The sequence below is a fragment of the Vigna unguiculata genome, chromosome 3, assembly GCF_004118075.2.
Source record: "Vigna unguiculata cultivar IT97K-499-35 chromosome 3, ASM411807v1, whole genome shotgun sequence".
Classification (NCBI taxonomy): domain Eukaryota; kingdom Viridiplantae; phylum Streptophyta; class Magnoliopsida; order Fabales; family Fabaceae; genus Vigna; species Vigna unguiculata.
In genome coordinates, this window is record NC_040281.1 from 60311163 (window position 1) to 60333901 (window position 22739).

At 34.3% G+C, this 22739-nt stretch overlaps 2 protein-coding genes across 5 annotated transcripts; both read right to left on the reverse strand.

Annotated features, from left to right (window-relative positions):
- Positions 1-340: 340 nt before the first annotated feature.
- Positions 341-3256, reverse strand: LOC114177461 (growth-regulating factor 1-like). 2 transcript variants are annotated; one of them, XM_028062806.1, is made up of 4 exons: positions 2369-3256; positions 1634-2084; positions 796-1274; positions 341-691 (listed from the first exon to the last, which is right to left on the reverse strand). In XM_028062806.1, exons 1-4 carry the CDS (start codon positions 2550-2552, stop codon positions 684-686), a joined length of 1122 nt encoding a protein of 373 aa, XP_027918607.1. In that variant the 5' UTR covers positions 2553-3256; the 3' UTR covers positions 341-683. The 2 variants fall into 2 exon arrangements, with proteins under 2 accessions (XP_027918607.1, XP_027918608.1); XM_028062807.1 differs by having other exon boundaries at positions 796-1268; positions 2369-3240.
- A 3768-nt stretch (positions 3257-7024) lies between these two features.
- LOC114177775 lies at positions 7025-21602 on the reverse strand. Of its 3 annotated transcripts, none has more exons than XM_028063292.1 (19): positions 21130-21602; positions 19940-20227; positions 19435-19623; positions 19237-19320; positions 18647-18706; positions 17042-17086; positions 16008-16207; positions 14681-15157; positions 14243-14369; positions 13949-14146; positions 13726-13812; positions 11179-11241; positions 10628-10702; positions 10486-10536; positions 10071-10148; positions 8623-8757; positions 8185-8292; positions 7593-7658; positions 7025-7339 (listed from the first exon to the last, which is right to left on the reverse strand). In XM_028063292.1, exons 2-19 carry the CDS (start codon positions 20225-20227, stop codon positions 7271-7273), a joined length of 2400 nt encoding a protein of 799 aa, XP_027919093.1. In that variant the 5' UTR covers positions 21130-21602; the 3' UTR covers positions 7025-7270. The 3 variants fall into 3 exon arrangements, with proteins under 3 accessions (XP_027919093.1, XP_027919094.1, XP_027919092.1); XM_028063293.1 differs by having other exon boundaries at positions 19940-20233; XM_028063291.1 differs by lacking the exon at positions 21130-21602 and having other exon boundaries at positions 14708-15157; positions 19940-20233.
- Positions 21603-22739: the final 1137 nt, after the last annotated feature.

Consider the following 22739-nt stretch of genomic DNA (forward strand, 5'->3'; position numbering starts at 1 on the left):
TATCATTCCTCTCTCATCTCACTATTTCATTGGGATGTTGTCCACACAGAACAGTGACACATGCACCCCACCTTAATCATTCAACCCATCAAAAACACCAACCAAATGAATTTAACCAAAATCACAAAATCACTTTTGCCAAACCTTTTCATTTTGTTTCTACAAACAAATGCGTCTTATTTGTTCACCAAAACTTAAACATAATACTGGATTCTGTCGGTGTTATTTTGTGATTAGAGTTAGAACTTCAGTGCAATTATATATGTAATGAAAGATTTGAAAGAACAAGTTTGAAAGAGTGAGAAACAGGGAAATCCCTGGGACCATAAAGCACCCAAAACATTGTACTTAGGCAGAGAATGATGAATAAGCAAAAAAAGGAGTTGTCTTTGAGTGTTAGCTCAAACCACAATAACAGAAAATGGGGTAGTCAATGAGAGAATGAGAGAGCAAAAAGAAAGAAAGAAGAACAACATGGAAAGCAAATAGCACACAAACACATTGGATCCCTTCATGGAAACACATATAAACTTGAACAACATTTGAAAACAGATAGAAAAAGGGGGAGCAATATTAAAGAGACCTCACAAATCACAACATAATGTGAACCCCACCATGTAAGTACATTATTGGTCTTTGATTCAAGTACAAGGACTGAAGGACCCCACTATTCAAAGCTTAACTCAACCATCTGCAAACACAAAAAATGCCACTCATAAATAATTTCCAAGCCACTTATGACCCCATCATGAAAAAACAAGAAAGACACACACAGTCATAGTCATTGTTCATTACCTCGTTGGGTTGTTGAACTGAAAGTTGCAAAATCATGGGAAGAAGTGGGAATGGAAATTGAGAGCTGGGTGGTGGATGATTTGTCATCCAAATCTAGCCATGATCCTCTGCTCTTCGGGGGCCATTCATCGAAGAACCGATGAACAGTTCTCTGAGGTTCTTCTTTCCCAAGTTTCATGAAAGTTTCACACTTTATATCACTGCCAGTTCCTGATATGTAGCAACCCTGATCTTGCTGGGGCTGTTTTGAGTTGTTGCCACTGAGGCTCTGAAGTTGCAGGTAGGAGTACTCGTTGTTGTCGTTGGACAAACCAGAGCAACTCCTCTGTTTCGATGAGGAAGAAGAGCTTATGGTCAGTGGTGTGAGTTGCCATGAATCTTCCATCGAGGAAGCAGAGAAGCTTCTCATTGTTCCAGAAGGTTCCGTGAAGAAGGCATGCTCATCCACCTCCTCTTTCAGTCCATACACATACCTGTTCCTTTTCCAAGAACAAAAGGAGAATCACTCACATATCACTCAATGATAATAAGTACTTACATGTTGGTCTAAATTATAAAAAGATAACAGAATCAAATTTCTTTCCGGATTCTAAAATTTCTATAATAAATATGTTAACTTTAAAGTGTCTGTAAACTAATTAGAAAAAGCAGCATCATGTTCATTTAGCAAAAAAAGAAAAGATATAAATCTCTTGGACGAACCAAACATGATAGATGTTTGATTTATTTTCTGCTGCAAGTACTTGTTGAGATGTTATGTAAAGAAGAGCTATGTTATGTGTGTGGATATATATGTAAGTGTGAAGTAGTACAGCTTTTAGATATCAGAAAAAAGAACCTGCAGTCAGTGTTGTTATTCTGAGAGCAAGAAGCAGTGTCGAGAAACAAGGGGGCACTGTTGTCTTGAAATGACAAAGCAACACCGGAAGAGGGTCTTGAAGGATGATGATAGAGGAAGGAGTGGGGGGAATGTTGAGGGTGGTGGTGATGGTAAGTGTCATGAGAGAGAGAATGAGTGGTTGGAGAGAGTGCAGGACTGTTTTTGGTGATTGATAAGATTGTGGGGGTTGAGGCATCTGTGATCGTTGTTGCTGTCGTTGGTGATGTTTTCAAAACTTCCACAGGCTTTCTTGAACGGTTTTTCCCTCTGTGCATGTGCCTCTCGCAGTACTTTGAATCTGGATAAGCCTCCTTTGAGCACCTCCATTTCTTTCCATCTGTTCTCCTGCATCTACCTGGCTCAGGGTCTATTTTCCTCCCCAATCCCATCGGCAAATAGTTCCACCCAACTGCATGCACACCAAACAAACCAGAATCAACACAAACATCCACAAAAAGAATCTTTCAAGACATCATAGCTGATGTTGCAAGACATTATAGATAAATAGAATTGCAATTGCATGTCTCGAAAACCTTGATCTAGGCACTAAAATGATTCTTTAAAACCTTAGGTATGGAGAATACAATAATGACGATGTTAGTGATGGAGGGTCTAAATAGTGTGTGTATGAGAGAGAGATTAAAAGTTGAAACTTTGTGGAGAGTATTATGCAGAAATGTAAGATGGACTTACAGTGTTGAGAGTGGTGAGGGAGGAGCCTGGAGGAGAGAGGAGAGTCCAAGTGGGTTCTTTTGATGGTGAAGAGAAGGTCAGGGGGGATGGAGATACCTGAAGCCATGTATTTGTAGATGAGGGCTTGGTGTTCGAGCTCTTGCCACTGGGAAGGAGTGAAGGGGAACCTGTTCCTTCCATTCATGATCAAGCAGAGGGAATGGGAAAGAACAGGAAAAATGAAAAGAGTAAAAAGGAATCAAAGAGCACAAAGGGTGAAGAGTGATAGTAACAAATGAAACAGAAGCTACTGAGACCTCACAGTGTAGTTAAAGAGAGGACAGTTTCAGGTTCAGGGCTCTCAGGTTGGGGAGAAATGTGAGGAGAGGAGAGTGTTTATGGGGTTATTGCTTGTTGTTTGTTACATTTGCCCCTTGGTGTAGAGTAGGTATATTTATTTCAGGAACCATTGTGTTACAGTAATAAACTAATGGTTCTGATTACATAGCTGCATGCCAATGCACAAATGCGCACACACACACACAAACACTTTTTTCTTCTTTTTTTTTCTCTTTCTCTCTCTCAGCTCCTATTATGACTGCACCTCTCTGTTGCTACTGCTTCTGCGACTAAGCTGCCTCTCTGGCAGCCCTTGTCTCTGACATCTTTACGGAAATCCATAAACTAAAGGAGAGAGAAAGAAAAGGTCCTAAAGACAAAAGAGGAAATAGTTATTATTGGTATTATTGTATATGAAACTATTTAAGCGTTGGTGTCTGAAGCCAATGCCTGTCTGAGAAGATTGTACGGTTGGAGCTTTTACTGCTACTAACTCATTTACTTTTTCTGTTCCTTTACCTCAGACTCAGACCCTCCCACTTACAATTTGACCTTTTTCCATTCGAGAAATGTAGAAAATGAAAGATGCACAGAGAAAGCTAGAACCATTTTTCAATAAAAATAAAACAAATTTGCTTACATTGTTTACAGGTGTGTGGATATTGTTTAACTGGGGTTATTTTGTGTTGTCCTTTTGCTGGTTCCGTTGAAACAAGTTGGAGGTTCTGTTAAAGCAAGGGTACTTAGGGAATCCAAGTTCCAAATATTTATTTGTACTTACAGTGGTTAGTGCTCAGATGCTGTGAACTTTATTCAGTGACTTGGTATTAGAACTTGATCCTCCGTTTACCCTGGAAGTTCAAGATCATTCCCTTAGAAAATTTACACAGAAAACAAAACACCAAACTTTATATGTCCACCCGTACTCAAACCGAAACGGCCATCACATGCTTAAATATGCGATATGCCACCTTTTTTCTGTTTTATGCAAGACAGAAGAAAATGGCAGAAAGGAGCATTGTTTGAGTTTCATAAGCAGCATAAATTAATCAATGAGAGCAAATTGTTGGAAACACGTGCTAACTAAGCTAAGTACTACCACTGTGCCCTGATGCTCGCTTCTTAAGCGTTGCAGAAGACTACAATGTGAATGTAGATTGCAACCAAAAGCAGGTGAATAGTGTTGGTCTAGCTAGCCAAACACATATGGTCCAGGTCACACAAGTTTTGATGGAGCAAAACCAATTCAACCGAAAAGGGGACACATAACTACGCAAGTAAAACTAGAGACATAGATTGGCATCACTATTTATGTTGTTTGGTTGCATTAAAACCTTTGGAGCTATTCTTGTGTTGTAAGTTTCGCAGTACAATTGCACGATTTTTATCCCCCCAGTAAACACAATTGCCTAAACACATTGTCTCTACCTTTGTACAACACTTCATTTCAACCAACCAAAAGAAAAAGAAAAGAAAATATCCGCATTGTGTGTACGTACGTATGTACTTTTCTCTGTTCTCTCTTCCCTCTTAATTTAATACTCCATTTTACCCCATAACTTCATATAACCATGTAACTCTTTTTACCTCACCTTTGTTAGGTACTCACACTTCCTTCAAATTCTAACAAATTTAAGTACTTTGCTGCTTAACTGTCATAAACACACCCTCTCAGATTTATGCTGATATAAGAAGCGTGTTGTGTTGGAACAGAAGATGATATTGCACATAACAAAATATTGTATTTTTTGTATACGTTAACACTTGCAAAGTGAAAGCTGCGAGGTCACTGCTAAACCATACATGTCATGTAATTTTTTTTTCTTCTGACAGTATTATTTTGTAGTGTTGTCAAAAGGGTAGAATATCCTTTGATAACTCCATGACATGTTAGCAAAACAGCATTCATTATCCTCACCAACAGTTGAAGAAGCTTTATGAATATTAACATTTGAAATTGATGATGTCAGCTAGAGGATTCAATCATAACATTTATTAGCAAATATTAATGTAAGTTGCTACCCTTTTGGTTGGAAACAGTTTTTCTTTGGTCAAAATAATCAAGAAAAACAAAGTAAACCCAAACCCCACTTCAACAAACCAACAAATACATGTGTAAATCATTTATCAGAAAAAAATACCAGCCAAAATTTATTAGGTTGTTGGATGTTTGACTCCATCTACCAACTTGGCAAATGTCAAGTGAAGTTTTTCCATTTTTGTTGTTTTATGGTAATAGCCAAGTAAATAACTAATTCAGAAGGAAGAGTGAACTGTTACAAAATCTTACTGTCATATACTGCATTATACACCCTTTAGTTTTCTTCAAACAGAATAACATTTTTCACAGAAATATACAAAATATGAGTATTAATCTGTGCATTTGAGTGAAACAAAAGGGGAAGCAGAGGATTTGCAACAAATTTCTTGAAATCTTTTTTATAAACGAGAGAAAGAAAGTGGTAGCAACACACTGTATTGTTTGTTTCACTTTATGAAAACAGAGAGGGTGAGTGAGGTGTATAAGCATGGCATGTACTTTTGTTGATATTTTGCAGTGTGATGGTCATAATCAGTAAGTACAAATGGTTAATCAAGGCTCCACAAAACTACCAAGTTACTTGAAACGGTGACACATTTAAGAAGTAAAAGGTCGGAAGCAGAGACACATCAAATGTTTCCATTAATGTAACAGCCAGAAGGGCAAATCCCGGCATCTTTGCTGTAGCATTCTGGTTTAGAATCAAACACAAACTGAACTGCCACATCTTCGACTTGGACCACCCTCTTCAGTCCACACAACCCACGCTTTCTCAACACTGCTCATGTCCCCACTTCCATTTGCGAATTCACCATCTTTAAATTCTGCATATTATTTTTCAAATTCAACAACACCTTCAATTTTAATGCAGACCTTTTATCTTCTTCTCATCTCTTTAAAGTTCGTATGATCAAAACATTCCAGGGTTTGTTTTTCTTACCTTTGTTTCGGTAATGCTCCTAACTAAGTATTCTGGTTTGAAATTTTTGTTCAATGTACGAAAAGGAACAAGGTTAAAAAAGGGTTTTGTTTAACCCACCAACTTTTCAAACTTGTTAGTTACCCCTCTTCGATTACCATGTTTGGTTAAAGGTGTGACTGACAGTTACTTACTTGTTATTAAGCTTTATTGTCAAAGAAACATTTTATAGAAGTATTTTCAGAAGTTTACTCATGTTCGTTTTACAAGATTTCATTGAAACCAACAAGGTATTGGTTGGGAGTGATGTTAGATTTGGACGAGGTGATGAAAAGTAAGAGAATTGAAAATGATAGAAAGGAAGAAAATTAGAAGTGAAAGTAAATTTGTTTGAATAAAGTGAAAAAAAAAAGTAAAAAGAGACGGCAAATAAATAAAAGGTTTATATGGTTATATGATTACAACACCTTCATAGCATGTGGAGATGATACATCACAATTGTTTGGAGTTGCTTCAACTAACTTTATTGTTGGAGGAAGGTGAAGTGCTCATTCAAATTGTTTAATTTTTTTTCCAGTTACTATATTTTATAAATGAAATATACATTATTTTATTTTCTTTCTTGGCGAGTCTTACGAAGAAGAATAATTGAAATAAAGAATAAAATAATAAACCAAAACATGGTGAATAAAGCATATCAAAATGGAAAAAAAAAATCATAAACACATCAAAACCACGATATCACAATCAAATTAAAAAAAAGTTACACACAAGTAAAGATCTAAGTCTAAATAAGAAAACTACAAAATAAATATAAAAAAATCACTCTGCTGAGGTGTGTTTCATTGTCGGAAAAAGTCTTTACCCTTGACTTTCTCATCATGGTCGTTTGGAGTTGGATTATGAGAAATATATTGACCCTTTTCTCGTCTCTCCCGAGAAAGGAAGAGGAAAAAGAGGTTATATAGGAAAAAAGGAAGAAAGGAAGAAAATTTGAGAAAACTTGGTGGAATAAATAAAAAGGAAGAAAAGAAGAGCTTAAAAATTTACCATTGAAGGAAATTAATGTTGCAAACGTGTTCTTGAAATTATTAAAATTTAATGAGATAAAAATGTCTCTATTATAAGATTATCAGTGTATCAGAAGACATAATACTGATTCAATAATAATTAAATGTGTGAAAAACACTCAATTATTAAATTTAATAACTCATTAATTCAATATTAGAAGAAGAGTAAAGAAATATAAAAGTAGGACAAACATTTGGTTTTCACAAATAAGATAATTAGTCAATTAAAATGAAACAAACTTCACCTCGTAAGTGATTCCCAGGTAATATGGTACTTGAACTCACAAAAACAAACAGCAACCAAATCATTTAAACCTAAGAGCATAAAACATTGGTTGCAATAGATTAAAATTTAGTAATATCAATCATAACTTTTCGTATTGGTGCATGACCAAATACTACAATCAAATTAATATTTACAAATACCGCAGACGCATAGAGCCCAAGGGAGAAAAATTTAACTCAACATAGAAAAATTATACAACAATGAACTTGCGTTCAACCTTGAAACGAAACAATAACATAATATAACCAAAATATTCTGCATGGCAACTCTATTCCTTTTGTAACAAAGAGAGAACAAGGTCTGTATGTACAGAAAAAAGTTGTGTATCCACGAAAAGCTGTTTAGCACAAAAAGGGGAGAGAGAAAATACAAAAAACTGAATTAGTAGTTTGAATATATTATCAAATATAGAAATGTTTATCTACTAAATGACGCAGCCAAGAGAAAAGAGATTATGCATATATTCAGAGAGAGAATTTGCAAGTCAATTTTCATCATTTGATCATTTTGAACTTATACTAGCAAATTTAACTAAAATTGGCATACGTAGTAAGCATAAGGTATGATTGTAAGCTCAAGAAGATACAAACCTTCATAAAATGCCGATCCCGGTAAGGGAAGGAATCAATGAAACTCTCCTTCAGAAGCAATGATACCTGAAGGTACAAACCATAGTCACAGATCTTCCTAATATTTACAAAAATATGCTATTTTAAAAGCAAACCATTGTTTAAATTTCAGTTTAAAATAAATAAATTATATATAATCTTGTTTCAATTACTGTTTTCTATCTATGTATTTTAGTACACCCAAGTTTATCTAGCAGCCTCCAGATAATCTAGGCTTTGGGTCATTCATATCACAGAACTTGTCACCAACAACAAAGACTATTAAGAGTAAATTAAGGTATTCATTGAAAACAGTTTCACTAAAAACAGACTATTGTTTTTAGTTATACGTAAGAAGTAACTTAAAATTACAGTTAAAAATTAACCATTTCATAACAGGGATTTACCACGTAATACATAATTGACACCCTTTTAATGCATAAAAGTAAGACCAAGTACAGGTTAGTTTTAAATTAAAATTCTCAATCAAATCCTTATTTTACCAGAGGTTAGAACAATTAAGATAAATATCAACTTGTGTAACTTGATTTGTTGGTGAGACCAAAATACAAACCTTATCGTCATTGGATTGTACATTGGTGATCGTGTGAGAACGGATGTTACAGCAAAGAGAATCCAAGTAAGATCTTAACACCGAAAGGAATCCCTTTGCAGCTTCAATCTGTAGGAAAATTAACACACGAGTACAGATTAAAATGTTGACACAATTTGACACTGCCTAGAGTGACATGTGGAAACAACCGAAAAATTAGATATATCTGAGGATGCATAACCAATGATGAACTGCTAAAAGCCTGTATAAATTGTTTATTGCAAAATATTAAGTTGCTTTGACAAAGTACATGTAAGCATGACTAATGTGTAATTATCAATAATCTAATCATGATATCAAAGGTGACCAAAAGTGGAGAATGAGAAGGATGGAGAGCAATAAAAAGGAAATCAAGAACAGTACTAATGGATAATGGTTATTTCATTAAAATGGACACACCTGCACTTCCGTGCATTCATATACTGGCCTTCTCCTACCCAAGTAACTTTCTCCTACAAGAGTTGAATGATAAGGACGTAAAGAAGAGACTAGCTCTTTCTGTCTTGGCAATTGTGGTATTGTTGGTGACTTCACCTATTTCAACAGAATAGCAATGTGATAAGAAACCATGTGTGTCTACGCTGATGTTATCAGACAATCACATGAAAAACAAATAATCGTGCTGTAAATGAAAATAAATGGCTAGTATTCTCATAATTATGGAAATAAATAAAAAAAAAAAAAGCAATTAGAAAAGCTCTTTCCGTGATCTCCAAACCTATGACAAATCCCTGGGAGCTTCGGATATAAATGTTCAACATATATAACACTTCACCTATTCCTAAGCTTTAGCTGCAGCCTCCAGGTTTTTAATTCTTTTTCTCCCATTACATGGTCAGCATACGAAGTATCGTTTGACTAGATCAAACTTTCAAATTAAATTATGAACTTACTAAAATTGAATATTGCCTCAACCAAATCTCATCAACCTAAACGCCACACTACTTAGTCTAATAAAACACAAACTTAACTCTAAAGATATGATTAAGTCCAAAACTAACATTTTAAGATAGTATAAGAGTCTATCTTCGCAACTATTATTGAGTTTATCATGTTACTTGCTATCGGACTACTATTGAATCACTTATAAAATATTTAGTCTCACACTCAAGATGTCTAGTTTTTAGAAAAAGGAGATGTATTTCAGATTTCATATGAAGTAAAAATATAATAAAATGATGATATATATAAGTGACGAAAAGATTATATATAATAAAATGATGTTATAAGTCAATTTTGTGGGTTGAGCTAGGCATTGACCCGCATTCTAAGAATTTTTGTAAGCATCATTGGCCGGTAAGTCCTTCTCAATGGTTTTACATATAGTTTTCAGCCGTCTCCCTTTTGGTCTAGCAATTAAGCTACCCTCCATTTGAACTACTCTCCTTACTAGAGCTTAGACAAATTCCCTCCACATGCCCAAACCATAAAAGTCGAGTTCTTTTACCCATCTTTTCTACCAAGTGCTACCCTATCTATTCCCTAATTATTTGTAAAGAGAGAAACATTTGATGAATTGCGTCTATTTGGATTATTCAAAAAAACATATATTAATACTAGGTGTCATAAATACAAGGATAATTACAAGAATATACTGTTCTCTAATTAAAATATTATTCTTTCCTATTTACATGATTACACAAAATGTCAATTTGCTAGCAGATTTATGAACTTGTATTTCATAAGAAAACAGAAAAAAACAATACAATACAGTGGCACAATTAACAAACGATATGCAGATTAATGATTTCCTTCATTGCAAGCAATGATTTCACAAATGTAAAAAAAGATGATGCATACTAGTGTTTTGTTTCACAATTGTTAAGATAAAGAGGATTTATTTTTACCTGGTTTCTATCAGCATCAACTAGAATGACATTGGTAAACTTTGACTGAACTTCACTAGTCTTGTTCCTGATACCAACCTAGAAATTAATTTTGTTGGCAGTCAGAGACATCACAAATGGAAGCATCAATGAAAAGATTAAATAAAAAAAAAGAAAGTTGAACTTAAAACCAAATTTGAAAAGCACTCTTGAATAGCAAATCTAATGGTTTCTTCTAATGTATGAAAAGAAATACTAAAGTTTGACCAGCTTCAAAGCAATACATCCAATATCAATATCCAAGTAATAAATTGACATGTGCAAGGGAGCCTGTTTTTCAAAGAACAAAATATTTCAAAATGCAAAAAGCAACCTGATGGCCTTGCTTCAAGAAGATAATATTCTTATTAGTTAAAGCCAATAACTAAATACTCACTATATAAGGGACAGGTGCATCTAAAAAGTCAAGCATGTCATTTGGTAAAACCTGGAAGAACATGTTCTCGTCAAATACCGTAAGGTGAAATATACAAAGTAATAACTCATTCACTTTAATAGGGAAAAGAGAGAAATCAAACTGGCATTAGCAGACTTTGCCACCGGTAAGGCTGGATTAGGGGAATAACTGATAAAACTGAAGCAGATAGGATTCCCTGATCATGAAAGAAAATTATAAGAATTATAAATCAAACCAGTAAAACTATTTCTAATATGCACTAAGAAAGAATATAAATGAGCTTTGCAGTTATATTTACCAAATTGTCTCCTTAAAGATTGAGTGTGAAGCAAAGATGTGCATATTAATCAAGAGAATTATAGACATACTTGTTTAATTGTTAGAGTGACTAATCAGTAAAACAAGAGGATAAGAATGCTGTTGCAAGATAATCAAATCATATGCAAGGCATTAACATTCAAAATAAAATGCAAAATGAGTAACAACATATGCATAAGAGCTTGCACGCAAAGACAACAATGACAAGAAACCAAAATAAAAATATAATTACTACTGTTCCCAATAGACCAGGGACCCCTGTCAACATGGGAACAATAATGTCACCAAAGGACCACATACATAACCAATAACTGCACATGATCAATACAAACTTGATTTAAGTACAAGACATACCAAATTAGAACAGACAACAACTATCTGCTTCTCTAGCAGAACTCCTGCAAAGAACGTTAACACCTGCAGGGTGCAGAAGGGACACAAACAATTAAACCAACTCATAATTGTAAAACTCAATAAATAAGCATTATGAAACTATTACACTTTGAGCTCAACATTACAACTTTAGGAAAGGCATTATTGTGCCTCTAATTAACTTATAGTAGAGGTGATCAAACTAACAATGCATACAAGGTTTTAAAATTAAATATGGAACATTTGATAACAAAGAAGTAACTCCACAGATAACATACTAATTTTCAAAGGATTAATGTTTTGAACACAAATAATGGAGGATGATATCATTCCATGTTGAGAAGAGAGAAACTGAGAAGAAATATACTGAATTCTGTGTTAAGCACACACATATTTTTATTTATAATGAAGAAAAGATACAATAATAAGGAATGAAGAAAAGATACAATAATAAGGAACAAACTCAATATCTAATAATGGAAAATATTTTGATAAGATATTTCTCTATCAAATAATATCATATTCCCTATTTAATGTAATCAAATCATATTTCTAACACTCCCTCTCAAGCAGGAGCATATGTATTATTTATGAGACAATCTTGTTACAAATGTCATTAACACAAGATGTCTTGAGAGAATCATGTCAGCCAGTTGGTTGTTGGAATCAATAAGGTAGATAATGACAAATTAATCTTTAACCCTTTCCTCAAGATAAAGCATATATATCATGAGTCAAGCTTGTTAGACATGTTAGATGGCATGCCATTTGCTATTGAGCCAGTTGGTTGTTGGAATCAATAAGGTAGATAATGACAAATGATAACTTTAACCCTTTCTTCAAGGTAAAGCATATATATCATTAGTCAAGCTTGTTAGAGACATGTTAGAGGGCGTGCCAATTTCTATTGAGCAGAAACTGCTTGGAGAGTCCAATGGCTGCCAGAAAACAAAAACATCGATAGCAGCAGTATTATTTGAGAAAGCTTGGCAATAAACAATATTTAACAGAAAAACATTTGCGGTGAACAGTGTTCACGGGAAAAACATTAGTGGTAAAAAGTACTCACCAGAAAACATTGGTTGTAAACTATACTCTACAGAGAAACGTTAATAGTAAACAATACTTACTGCAAAAACATTGACGATAAGTGTTGGAGATCCCACATTGGCTAAAAATAAGGCAAATTTATAATATGTAAGTGGATACAAACCTTACCTCATAAACAGGTTTTGTGGGATTGAGTTACGTTTAAAGTGCACTTCTTAATTCTTAACATGATATCATAGTCATAGATTAAAGTTTATCCGAGCGAGATTTGTGGTTTCTTAAGCCTATTGTACCAACCGCTATCGGGAGATTTGTTGTTTGTTGAGTCTATTGTGCCACCCACTATCAGAACACCCCTTAATATCTAGTCTCATGCTCAAGATGTATATACCTCAGTGTACATAGACTAGAGATAAGGCGAATTTATAGTATGTAAGTGAATGCAAACCTCACCTTACAAACTGATTTTATGGGGTTGAGTTAGGCTTAAAGTTCATTTCTTAATAATAAGTAATATTTGCTTAAAAAAGTCAGCAGTAAATAGTACCCGCTGGAAAAATAAAAGTTCACTGGAAGGTCATCAATGATGAACAATAATGCAGGTGGTGAAGAGTGTATTTGTCATGAACATGCATCATGGATTTGAGTTTCCTTCTCGTTAGGCTCTAAATACCATGTTGGAAGGATAGAGACAAAACAAGTGCTGGAGGATTGTACCGCTATAGTATCATGTTGAAAAGAGACAAACCGAGAAGGAATAGAATGAATAATATACTTATTTATAATGAATAAAAAACAATAATAAGGAACAAAATCAATATCTAATAATGGGAAATGTTTAGAAAGAATATCTCCATTGTAGAAGTTATACCCAAGGTCATAAGTTTAAGACTTGCATCTTATAAGACCTCTTTATTAAGGTATGTAGATATGACAAAAAATTTAAGATTCCGAGTCCTAAATAAGAACAAATGTCATAGGAATAAAACACTATTTTTGTTGTCTAGGAAACATTAACAACCATATAAAACATTAATTAAAGTGTGGATCTTAGGAGACTCTTCCATTGAAGTAAAAGTTGCAAAGATGTCTTAAAAGTAATTTAGCACGATGAAACCCATAAAAAGTAAATTAAAACCTCATATAATGACTATTGCAATGGAGATGACCTAAGATATTTCTCTATCAAATCATATCATATCAATCTCCCTATTTAATGCAATCAAATCATATCTCTAAAAATTAGTTATAAAAGGCTTATCCACAAATTAGATAGATGCTGAAATAATGGTAACTTCTCCCACTCAAAACCATAATGGATCAACCTGCATATAAGCTCAAGCTTGAACTTATGCCACTAAATCTATTGTGGAAAGAATTAATAATTCATTCACTTGGAAATCAAGCATGATGATACATGCAATATATATATGGAAACAAAATAGATTTCAATGTCTTGGAAAAAAGCATAAAACATACATTTTCAAGTCTCAATGTACCGCACAAGCAAGCTACAGCCCATACAGATAGTGCATTTGCCTCTTCCACCACAAGAGCAATATGTGCCTGATATTAACAAACAACAATGAAGTACTGTATCAATGTGACTATGAAACAAAGTATTTTCCATTATACGAAAACATCAAATCTGAAGTGTAACGGAAGCAGACTCTTCCACTAAAAAATTATCATGACAACATACATCAACTAGCTCCAGACCAGTACTGAACGTTTTCAAATCAACTGTTGAGCCAGCAAGACGAAGAACTGACTCAGCTGATCTCTGATATTCCAAGGGATGCAAGTGCTCCAGAGGATGAAATATAACTGATGAGCCCCTGGCAGGGTAACTTAAACGGTAGTACTCGCTTATAATTTGTAGTGGTCCATGGTTATTTTCCTGGGAAATTGATAAATTACCATCAGCTACAAAATATAACAAAGAATGGTGACTAACAAGGCAAAAACAGATATAGGTGCTCATCAAGCTACAAACCTTTGCCCATTCAAGAATATCATTTAAGTCATTTAAATCTTCTTGGCCGGAGAAAGATGCTTCTTCTGTCTCATTATCATCAACATCACTCCTAAAATTTCTGTCTTCACAAGGTGATCCTTGAAAACTGCATAAAAGGCAGGAATCAGAACATCTGATTAAGATGAATCCCCTAGAACAAAGAGAAAATTATTTCATTGACAGAAATTGTCCAATATAAGATAACTTTGCACAAAAAATCACAACAGCAACACATATAAAGCAAAGACATAAATAGGAAAAGAGCACTCTAATCCCTGTGCATGTCTGTCAAGCAGGTACTACAAAGTAAAATAAGAAGAAAAATGGGAGGGAAGAGGGGCATTTCACTCCAACAGAAGATAAACCACAATGAAGACATTATATTTCTTAACAAAACTAAGACCCAGTGACATGAACCTGCAGGAAGATTCAGAGCTTTCATACTGGCAATAGCGCAGGAGGGGCAGAATAGCATTAGGTAAATGTTTGTCTTCTGACTGTTTGTTTGTAGCAAAGGCATCTCCATACTGATCACTATTTTCAGAATTTGTAGGGCCAGAATCTTCTTTGGCTGCTGTACTATCTGTTACATTATCAGCAACCAAAACATCATCATAGTTGATTCTCTCCTTATATGTCTGCAGCTCCCCATCAACCACTAGGTGCTTTGGTTGACCATCATCCACGATGTTTTCAGGTGTAGAATTTCCCGCTCTCAATGGAGAAATTATTGGATTTCCACCAAGTCTATCTTCTATTGGTCCATCACTCACCAAAGCACTCTCAGAGTAGCCCTCTGGATTTTCTTCTTTTAAGCTATTACCTTCATCAAATTCTAAATTTAAATCTCCAACACTTCTTGTCAACCGCTCTAGCCTTTCTTGAGTGAAGATGCTACAAAGATATTAGCACAATAAAATGAGCAAAAATCATACAACCATATTTCTCATTTGTTAGAAAGTAAACAATTTTAAGTATCATGCATTAGAATAAAATGTGTGAGCACATACTATCCATAATTCAAATATTTCAGCCAAATACGGTTAATAAACAGCATGTCAATCACATGAAAAAAGGAAAACATATTTCATACAAGCATCTGAAATCTGATGATGAAGGGCATGGAGCAAGAAAAACAACAAATAAAGATCCTCAATTTATAAGTTGAGTCCTCATTATACACAACCAGATTTTTGCCACAACATACTACATCGTAGCTCCTGGAAAGATTGTACTTTCTAATTACAACCAACCATTACATTTATTTGTTTCACCTAATCTTTGGGCATGAAGAAGCGGTTTTTTCCTTTTTCTCCGGCAGCAAACCATTTTAAGATGTGTACAAGTACGTGCATGTGTATTTGTGCATATTCTGCCCTAGGTGGCAAGTAAATATGCTGACACTTTTTAAATATCCTGTTATGAGAGCATAAATTGCCACAGTTTTGTAATGCATTACTTTAATGGAATGCAAATATTCATTTTACCGTATGTTTTTATCTTCACGTTAATATACTTAGTTGATCACAGTGACAATTCAATTTTGCAAATTTTACCATATACGAATATATTACAGACTAACACTTGACTTTTTTCACTGTTTTGATGCATACAAGGAGTGCAAAAAATCTTACTGTTATACTGACCATCCTTCCAAAATTTATTAAATTAAAGAGCACAAAGAAATTGCAAATATTTTCTACGTCTAGGTTCCTTATGCTGACTCTTGATTACAGATACCTACCTATTCAATACACCAAAGTGCAATTCAAAAGCTGGAAGCCTTGAAAGAATGCAGTAACATCTCTGAGTGGTTAGTATATGTCGTCTCAAAGACGAGGAAGAAGGCTGCTTATCAGAAATCAGAGAAACCAATCCAGAAGGCTTTTCCACTAGTTCTTCAACTAAGACACAACACCCATAAAGTGTTGAGTTGTCAGCACCCTTCGAAGTTAAAGTAACAAACAAAGAAACAAAGTAACACTGTGAGGTAACTGATGCAATTTCAACATAAAAAAATAATCAAGGCAATGTTTGTTATGGTAGATTTGGAAAGAAAACAAAGCAAATGATGCACATAAAGTACAGCCTAGCTAATTGACAACAAGTGCCTTCATCCTAGCCTCCTAAGGAATTATCCTGGATTACTTTCTGGCATGCACTTTGGCATACCTTCCTAAACTAGGTCTTAGGCCTCAAATTCGCATCAAGAAAAAAGGCTCTAGTCCAAACACATCAATCATATCCTTTCCTTTCTTTCCAAATCCACTCCACTAAACAGTGCATGCATTGTTGTAAATATTCAGACACATTGGTTCTCATATGAAAGAAAATCAATACATAGGTTAACCAGCAGCAAGAAAATTGTATTCTTGCACAAGGGAATATAAACTTCTATATTGCATGACCTACTGAAAACACAGTTAGCACTGGCAAAGGTGAAGCTGTTTTTTGCATCATATAATGAGGTAGACATCATCACCATTACTTGAATGAAGATCAAAGGGATTATGTCCAAAACTACTTCTGAAGTATCCAGGCTGAACATGCTCCAGCAATATAATAAAGTAATAAGGAAAGGTCCATCCAGAACAAAAAAAAAATGAAAATATATGCAAAAAGTACATTCCCTCAAGTAGTTTTAGAATATAATTTTAAAAAGTTGAATGCATCCAATATACCATCCCTGGAATACTTTTTCATCAAGAATGGAAAAATCTGTCCTAAGGTCTAAGAGAAGAATATGTAACAAAGTAACAATAAGATTGCTTTAGGTACCTGTAACCTGAATACAAATGACAAATCCCTTTGTTTAAGGTGTTCCTGCAATACACAAAACAGACCATAGTTATCAATATTTAACAACTTGCATATTCATTAGCACCCCATTGTTGGTCCTGATGGACCCCCAGTTCAGGTGCACCAAATAAATGGGGCAGAAATAACAAGAGCAGGACGAGAATTGAGGTGGTGGAGGACTCTGCATGAGAGGATCCTCCTAATAACAAGAATGGACAGGTGGCAGAAGATTAATGGTGAAGGGAGTGTGGGAAGCAAGCTGAATGAAACGATATGAGGGATGCAATGGGACAATATAAGGCATCAAATAAGTAGGGAATGTTTGAAGGCTTTTTGTCTAAGGGTAGAGTAGCATTCTGGCTTCTCCGAGTTATTTCAAATTTTTTCTATTCTATTTGTTATTCATATTGTTTCTATCACAGTAATTCTCTTTCAAGTACACATTTCTCTTTAATCCTGGTATAAATACATGATCTATCTATATATACTCATATGTGTCAAATAAGGTTGACAACACTTCGGAGTAAAGAAAAATTTGCTTGACATGGAAAGTTAAAGGACTGCAGAAGACAGCCTTTACTGAATGAAAGCATAAATGACTCAAAAACCTGAATCTGAAACACGTATCAGCAAACAAAGAAAATACAAAAAAAAAAAAAAAAAATCAGAAAAAGTATATCCGGAAACAATATGACAACTTCATGCAAACGTGAAACATCTTCCAGAACGAAACATTATGCTACAACAAATGCCCAATAGTGTCCAAGATTCCATCACTGTATATTTATTTATCATATCTATGAAAATTGAAGTTGCATGTACGAGACAACCGATTTACAAAGATGGGTAAGCCAATTTGGGTAGAATGTTACTATACGAATTTGTGTACTAGTTGTGTTGTGAGGGAGTGTGTGTATCAGTGGGCTAAAGCTTGCGCAGCCTATATTTCCAGAACTGCTTCAGTACTTTCAACTCATGGCCGTCTTAAGTCTATACCCTTTTAAGTTGATTCTAACCCACCAATGTATGTGGGACTTGTTTTCCAACACTTCCCCCTAAAAGTAAAATTGACATGGCCCCATGCTTATTTGTCTTTTTCAGCCCTGGCTTTATAACTCAAGCTTGGGCCTCAAAACGATAAAAGGTCTTGCTCTCATTTATTATCTAAGTTTATGCTACTGTTCCTGAACTTTAGAAGCCTCAGTCTATTTTCATTTTTTCCCTTCTTTTTTAGGGGGGACATTCTTTTGGTCTGACGCATACGTATTCTGGGACTTGTAATTTTCTTGGCCAGTACCTTTGTGTTTGGGGTTTAAATTTTCTCTTGAGTATGGGTTTCATACAATAATAGAATTTGCGGGCAATCCCTTGTCCAAGAGTAAATGAATGTATTAGTGGGTTTAACAATAATGACCTGTTTCCCTAAAAATACTCTGACACATTGGATTCAGTTAATAATTAGTTAATTACTGAAGGACGGAAGGAAGATAAAATCACATATTAATCGAATATTAAATTTCGAAACTAATTTTCATAAATAAATATTAATCAAACCTTTAACATTGCAAAAAAAAAAAAAAATACCTGCCCAAAAAGAATTTCGTTCAACTCACTCATGGAAGGGGTTCTCTCAACCGCACGGACCTGAAATTACATCCAACAAAATTAGAACCTGACTAAAAGCTCCACAGACCTTGTTCACGTACATGAAAATAAATAAATTGAAACACAGACAAATAGATGCCTGACCGCAGATGATTCACTATGCAAAGAATTTAAATACAAGAAATATTGACACCATTGATCACTTCAATTTTTCAGTTGCTATGCTTTATCAATACATTACACAAACCCAAATGATGTTCCCTTATTCACCCTAGCCCCACCCTACCCATTGCAACTTATGTGTTATGCTAGATTCCCAAGCAAGTAAAAGATGGAATCTCCAATATTGTTATCACACTGCAGTCTTACAGATGGGACCAGTGCCAATGAAGCTACAACAAGCTCACTGACATATCTCTTTTTTTTTCTCAATTACAGGGGAAATACTTCAATACTTCAGGTCATTTCTGTTTTCATCTACATAGAGCTTTCTAATTAATAACAAAGATAACATGTTGATATAGAAAATGAAGGCAGAAAAGATTGAAGTTCATTAAGTATACACCTACCTCTAAGCCTCCCGGGAAGCAGAAAGAAAGAAGATCTTTGCATTTAAGAGGCAGCTGTTTTTCTGGAGGGTAGACAAATAAGACCTGAAAAAATTGAATAATGTTCCTGATTTGAAAACAAAATAAATACTACAGACAGTAAACAATGAACTGTAGTAAAACTTAAATGGTAATGCATCAGTATCTGCTGATCACAACCTGAGGTTCAATATTGGGTTCTACACAAGATTCACTCTGATAACCAAGAGCACTTCTTAATTTAGCAGAGCCTTCAAACTTCCTATCAAGATATTGCCTTTGCAGTGCCTGAACATCACAATTAGGATGAAGTCCAACAACCACCATGCTCTCAAATAGTCGTGAGGGCTCCTTCCAAGTCTTATGGTCCTGTGATCTCATAAGATGAAGTGTATAAGGGACAGTATAGCTCATTTTTTTTTATAAGCATACAGTATAGTTCATGAGATATGCCCTAAGGCAAGAAGAAAACATGTAGATCCTAAAGTGTGAATGGCATGCAGAGTGAGGTGCTGAAAGTTCAAATAAGCAATGGATGCAAAGGCTGAACTTCCAATGAAAAAGAGCATTCTATACCAAGCGTTTCGTGATGATACAACAACAAGCAACTTTCTTCGTAGTTTATAGACGGAGGACTGAAGGAACACGTAAATATGGTACATTGAAGTCAAACATTGTATATTACCATATACTGCAACTGAAAGTTTGCAGCCCACTGACGCTTCAGACTAGTCAGGATTTCAGGATTATAATTTGTGTTTTCAACATCAGGAGTGTGTGAAAAGCCTTTTAACATTCGAGCAACTTGATACTGAAGCCTTTGAAGTTGACTACCACTATTATCATCTTTTGATGACATCGGAGAGTTAACAGCAGCAGCAACAGCTCTAGCCACATCCTCTCTTGTCTGCATAAAAAATGAAGCACCCCAACTAGGACTAGCTGACCCTTCTTCCTTGGACATTCCAGTCATCTGTGCCTTCATGAACATGACATTCAATGACACAAATAAACAAGAATTTCATGCAAGCAACACGAAAAGTACCTTTCAAAGCTAGACCTACATTAAATCTAAATGCATTCTGAATGATGAAAATAGTGGAGCAAGATTACAACTAAGAACAATTATACTGACAATCAAGCCACCAAAAGCTGAAATTCTTGAGCACCGCCTGTAATATGCTAACTCACAAGACATTAGGTGACAAAAGTAAAACTTCAATGATACTTGCTATTCATATCAACTGCTACTCTTGTTGGATCAACCGATGAAGACTTCGCCACTAGGTGTCATAGGTTGGGACGTGAAGTCAATCAAATACTAATGGGGGGGGACACTCACCAAATAAAAGCCAACAACTCTTAAAAAGCTAACTTAACTGATTAAAAAGTGATGTTAGCAACCTATTTTATTGCTAGTAACTATACCAACTGAACATACGAGAGCAAACAAACAACAAAGAAACCTATACCGGGTCCACAACAAATCGTGTCAAGTCCCATTTTTCCCATGTCTCCCATACAAACGCAAGCTTCCGCAGAACAGAGAAGCCCAAGGAAGATCAACACATACTAATACTACCCAATAACCCACTCAATTACCCATAGCTCTATGTTTCAATTTTCACGTTCTGTTCAGACGATCCCACTAACCAAGAAACAAAATAATTAGAGAGAAATCAGGACTCGCCAATCGAACAAAACAGAACAAAACAAAACACAGCCAAAAAGATTAAAGAAAAAAAAATACCCAATCTAATTAAAGCTCGCCGTACAACTCAGTAACACAATACCCCAACCACAAAACAGAAGAAAGCAAGAAAAAAAAAGTACGAAGAAATAAAATTGGCAAAGAAAAAAAAAAGGAAAATTGACCTCGAAATAGCAGAGGAAAAGACGAAGATGAAACGTAGAAGAACTGGGGCGGCCGTTATCGAAGGTAATGAATTGATGAAGTAGTTGTCGAGGTGGTGATGGGTTGCAGGGAGAAAAGTATATATTTTTAAAAATTTATACGGGATTTGGAGGTGATGGGTGGAACATAGTGAAGAAGAAAAAGGGAATAAAATAAAAGGGGAAAATTGAGAAATGATAAAAGGGTGAAACGAAGGGACAAACAAGTTGTGAAAGTGATGGCAAAGAGGAAGAAGAGATTAGGAGAAGGTCAGTTTCTTAATTTGCACGCCTCTGTTCCGTATTAGCAATCAGCAATAGCCATAGCCGCTGCTTCTGCTGTTGCTGCTTCTTCTTCTTCTTGTGTTACTGCCACCCTTGACTCTGCAACACTTGCATACATACAAGATTCTCTTTGGTTGGTAACAACCCCATCTAATCAATGCATCTTCTTCACTTTCCTTTCCTTTTCCTTTTTTTTTTTTTTTCTAGACAAATATCATAACTGTTTCATTTTATTTATACTATTTAATTACTTTTACCTCTTTACTCACTCATAAATAACACTCTATCTTTTCCCACAACTTTTGATGATGTTTTGTAAGGAAAATCTACTCTGAAAGATACAAAAAACAATGGAAGATACCAGCTATTGTTATCCTAAGAAATTGATTTCCTTTTAGACAAATAATCAGTTTTTCATTGAATGTTGAAATTGTGATAATTTAACTGTTAAAATAATTTAAAAAAATTGGTTTAACAGAAAGGACTAATTAGTTTCTGAAGTTTTGAGTTTGATAACAAATTTATCATTAAAAATATAATTTAATGTTAAATTGATCTTTGAAGTTACAATTTGGTTTTATGAAATATACTGTAAAACATTATTACACTAAACCAAACTTTTTATTTTTCGTCAATCACATTGTTATCTGTTTACATTATTTTCGTAGACCAAATTAATCGCATATCCTTTTTATTTAAAAACGCGTAAAATTTGCATTTTTTTTATGATGTTTTAATACATTTCTAATTATTTTTAATAAAAAAAATTTATAATTATCAAACACCGAAACACTTCTACTTTAAGGAAAAAATATTGTTGTCTCAAGCAAAATTGTGTTCCTATGTAGTCTTTACAAACAATATAATAGACAAAACTTAAACATTGGTGTAATTGGCTTTCTTTTAGTCAAAATTACACAATAAAGGATATTGAAGTAAATCAAATCTAATAAAATTTAATACCTCTATGCAACATAATTTCTTCCTTACCAATTAAACAAGTATACAGACATATCAAAAGAAGTTTCAGAATCATTCTTAAATATTGTTTAAAACAAATACATTTAAAATATAATTAATTAAAACGTCTCGTATTACTACGAAAACGTTATAAATTAATTAAAAATTTAAACAACTTACCATAACTTTTAAACATTTTAGTTAAAATATTTATTTGATCTTCTAAAGTTACAAAGTAGAGAATAACAGTTCCAAATTAGATAACAAATATATAATCAACTATAAATAATTATTTTATTATAATAAACATTTAGGTTTCATTAATTGGTATTCTAAAAATACTTAAT

Excerpts from the sequence above, each read along its gene's own strand:
- LOC114177461 (XM_028062806.1), bottom strand. The coding sequence starts at position 2,552 with ATGAATGGAAGGAACAGGTTCCCCTTCACTCCTTCCCAGTGGCAAGAG. Across the intron at positions 2,085-2,368 it reads CCCTCACCACTCTCAACACT|TTGGGTGGAACTATTTGCCG; the intron begins GTAAGTCCATCT and ends GTGTGCATGCAG. Across the intron at positions 1,275-1,633 it reads AATAACAACACTGACTGCAG|GAACAGGTATGTGTATGGAC; the intron begins GTTCTTTTTTCT and ends TTCTTGGAAAAG.
- LOC114177775 (XM_028063292.1), bottom strand. The coding sequence starts at position 20,227 with ATGACTGGAATGTCCAAGGAAGAAGGGTCAGCTAGTCCTAGTTGGGGT. Across the intron at positions 11,242-13,725 it reads GTACATTGAGACTTGAAAAT|GTGTTAACGTTCTTTGCAGG; the intron begins GTATGTTTTATG and ends TGCACCCTGCAG. Across the intron at positions 10,537-10,627 it reads GGCAAAGTCTGCTAATGCCA|GTTTTACCAAATGACATGCT; the intron begins GTTTGATTTCTC and ends ATGTTCTTCCAG.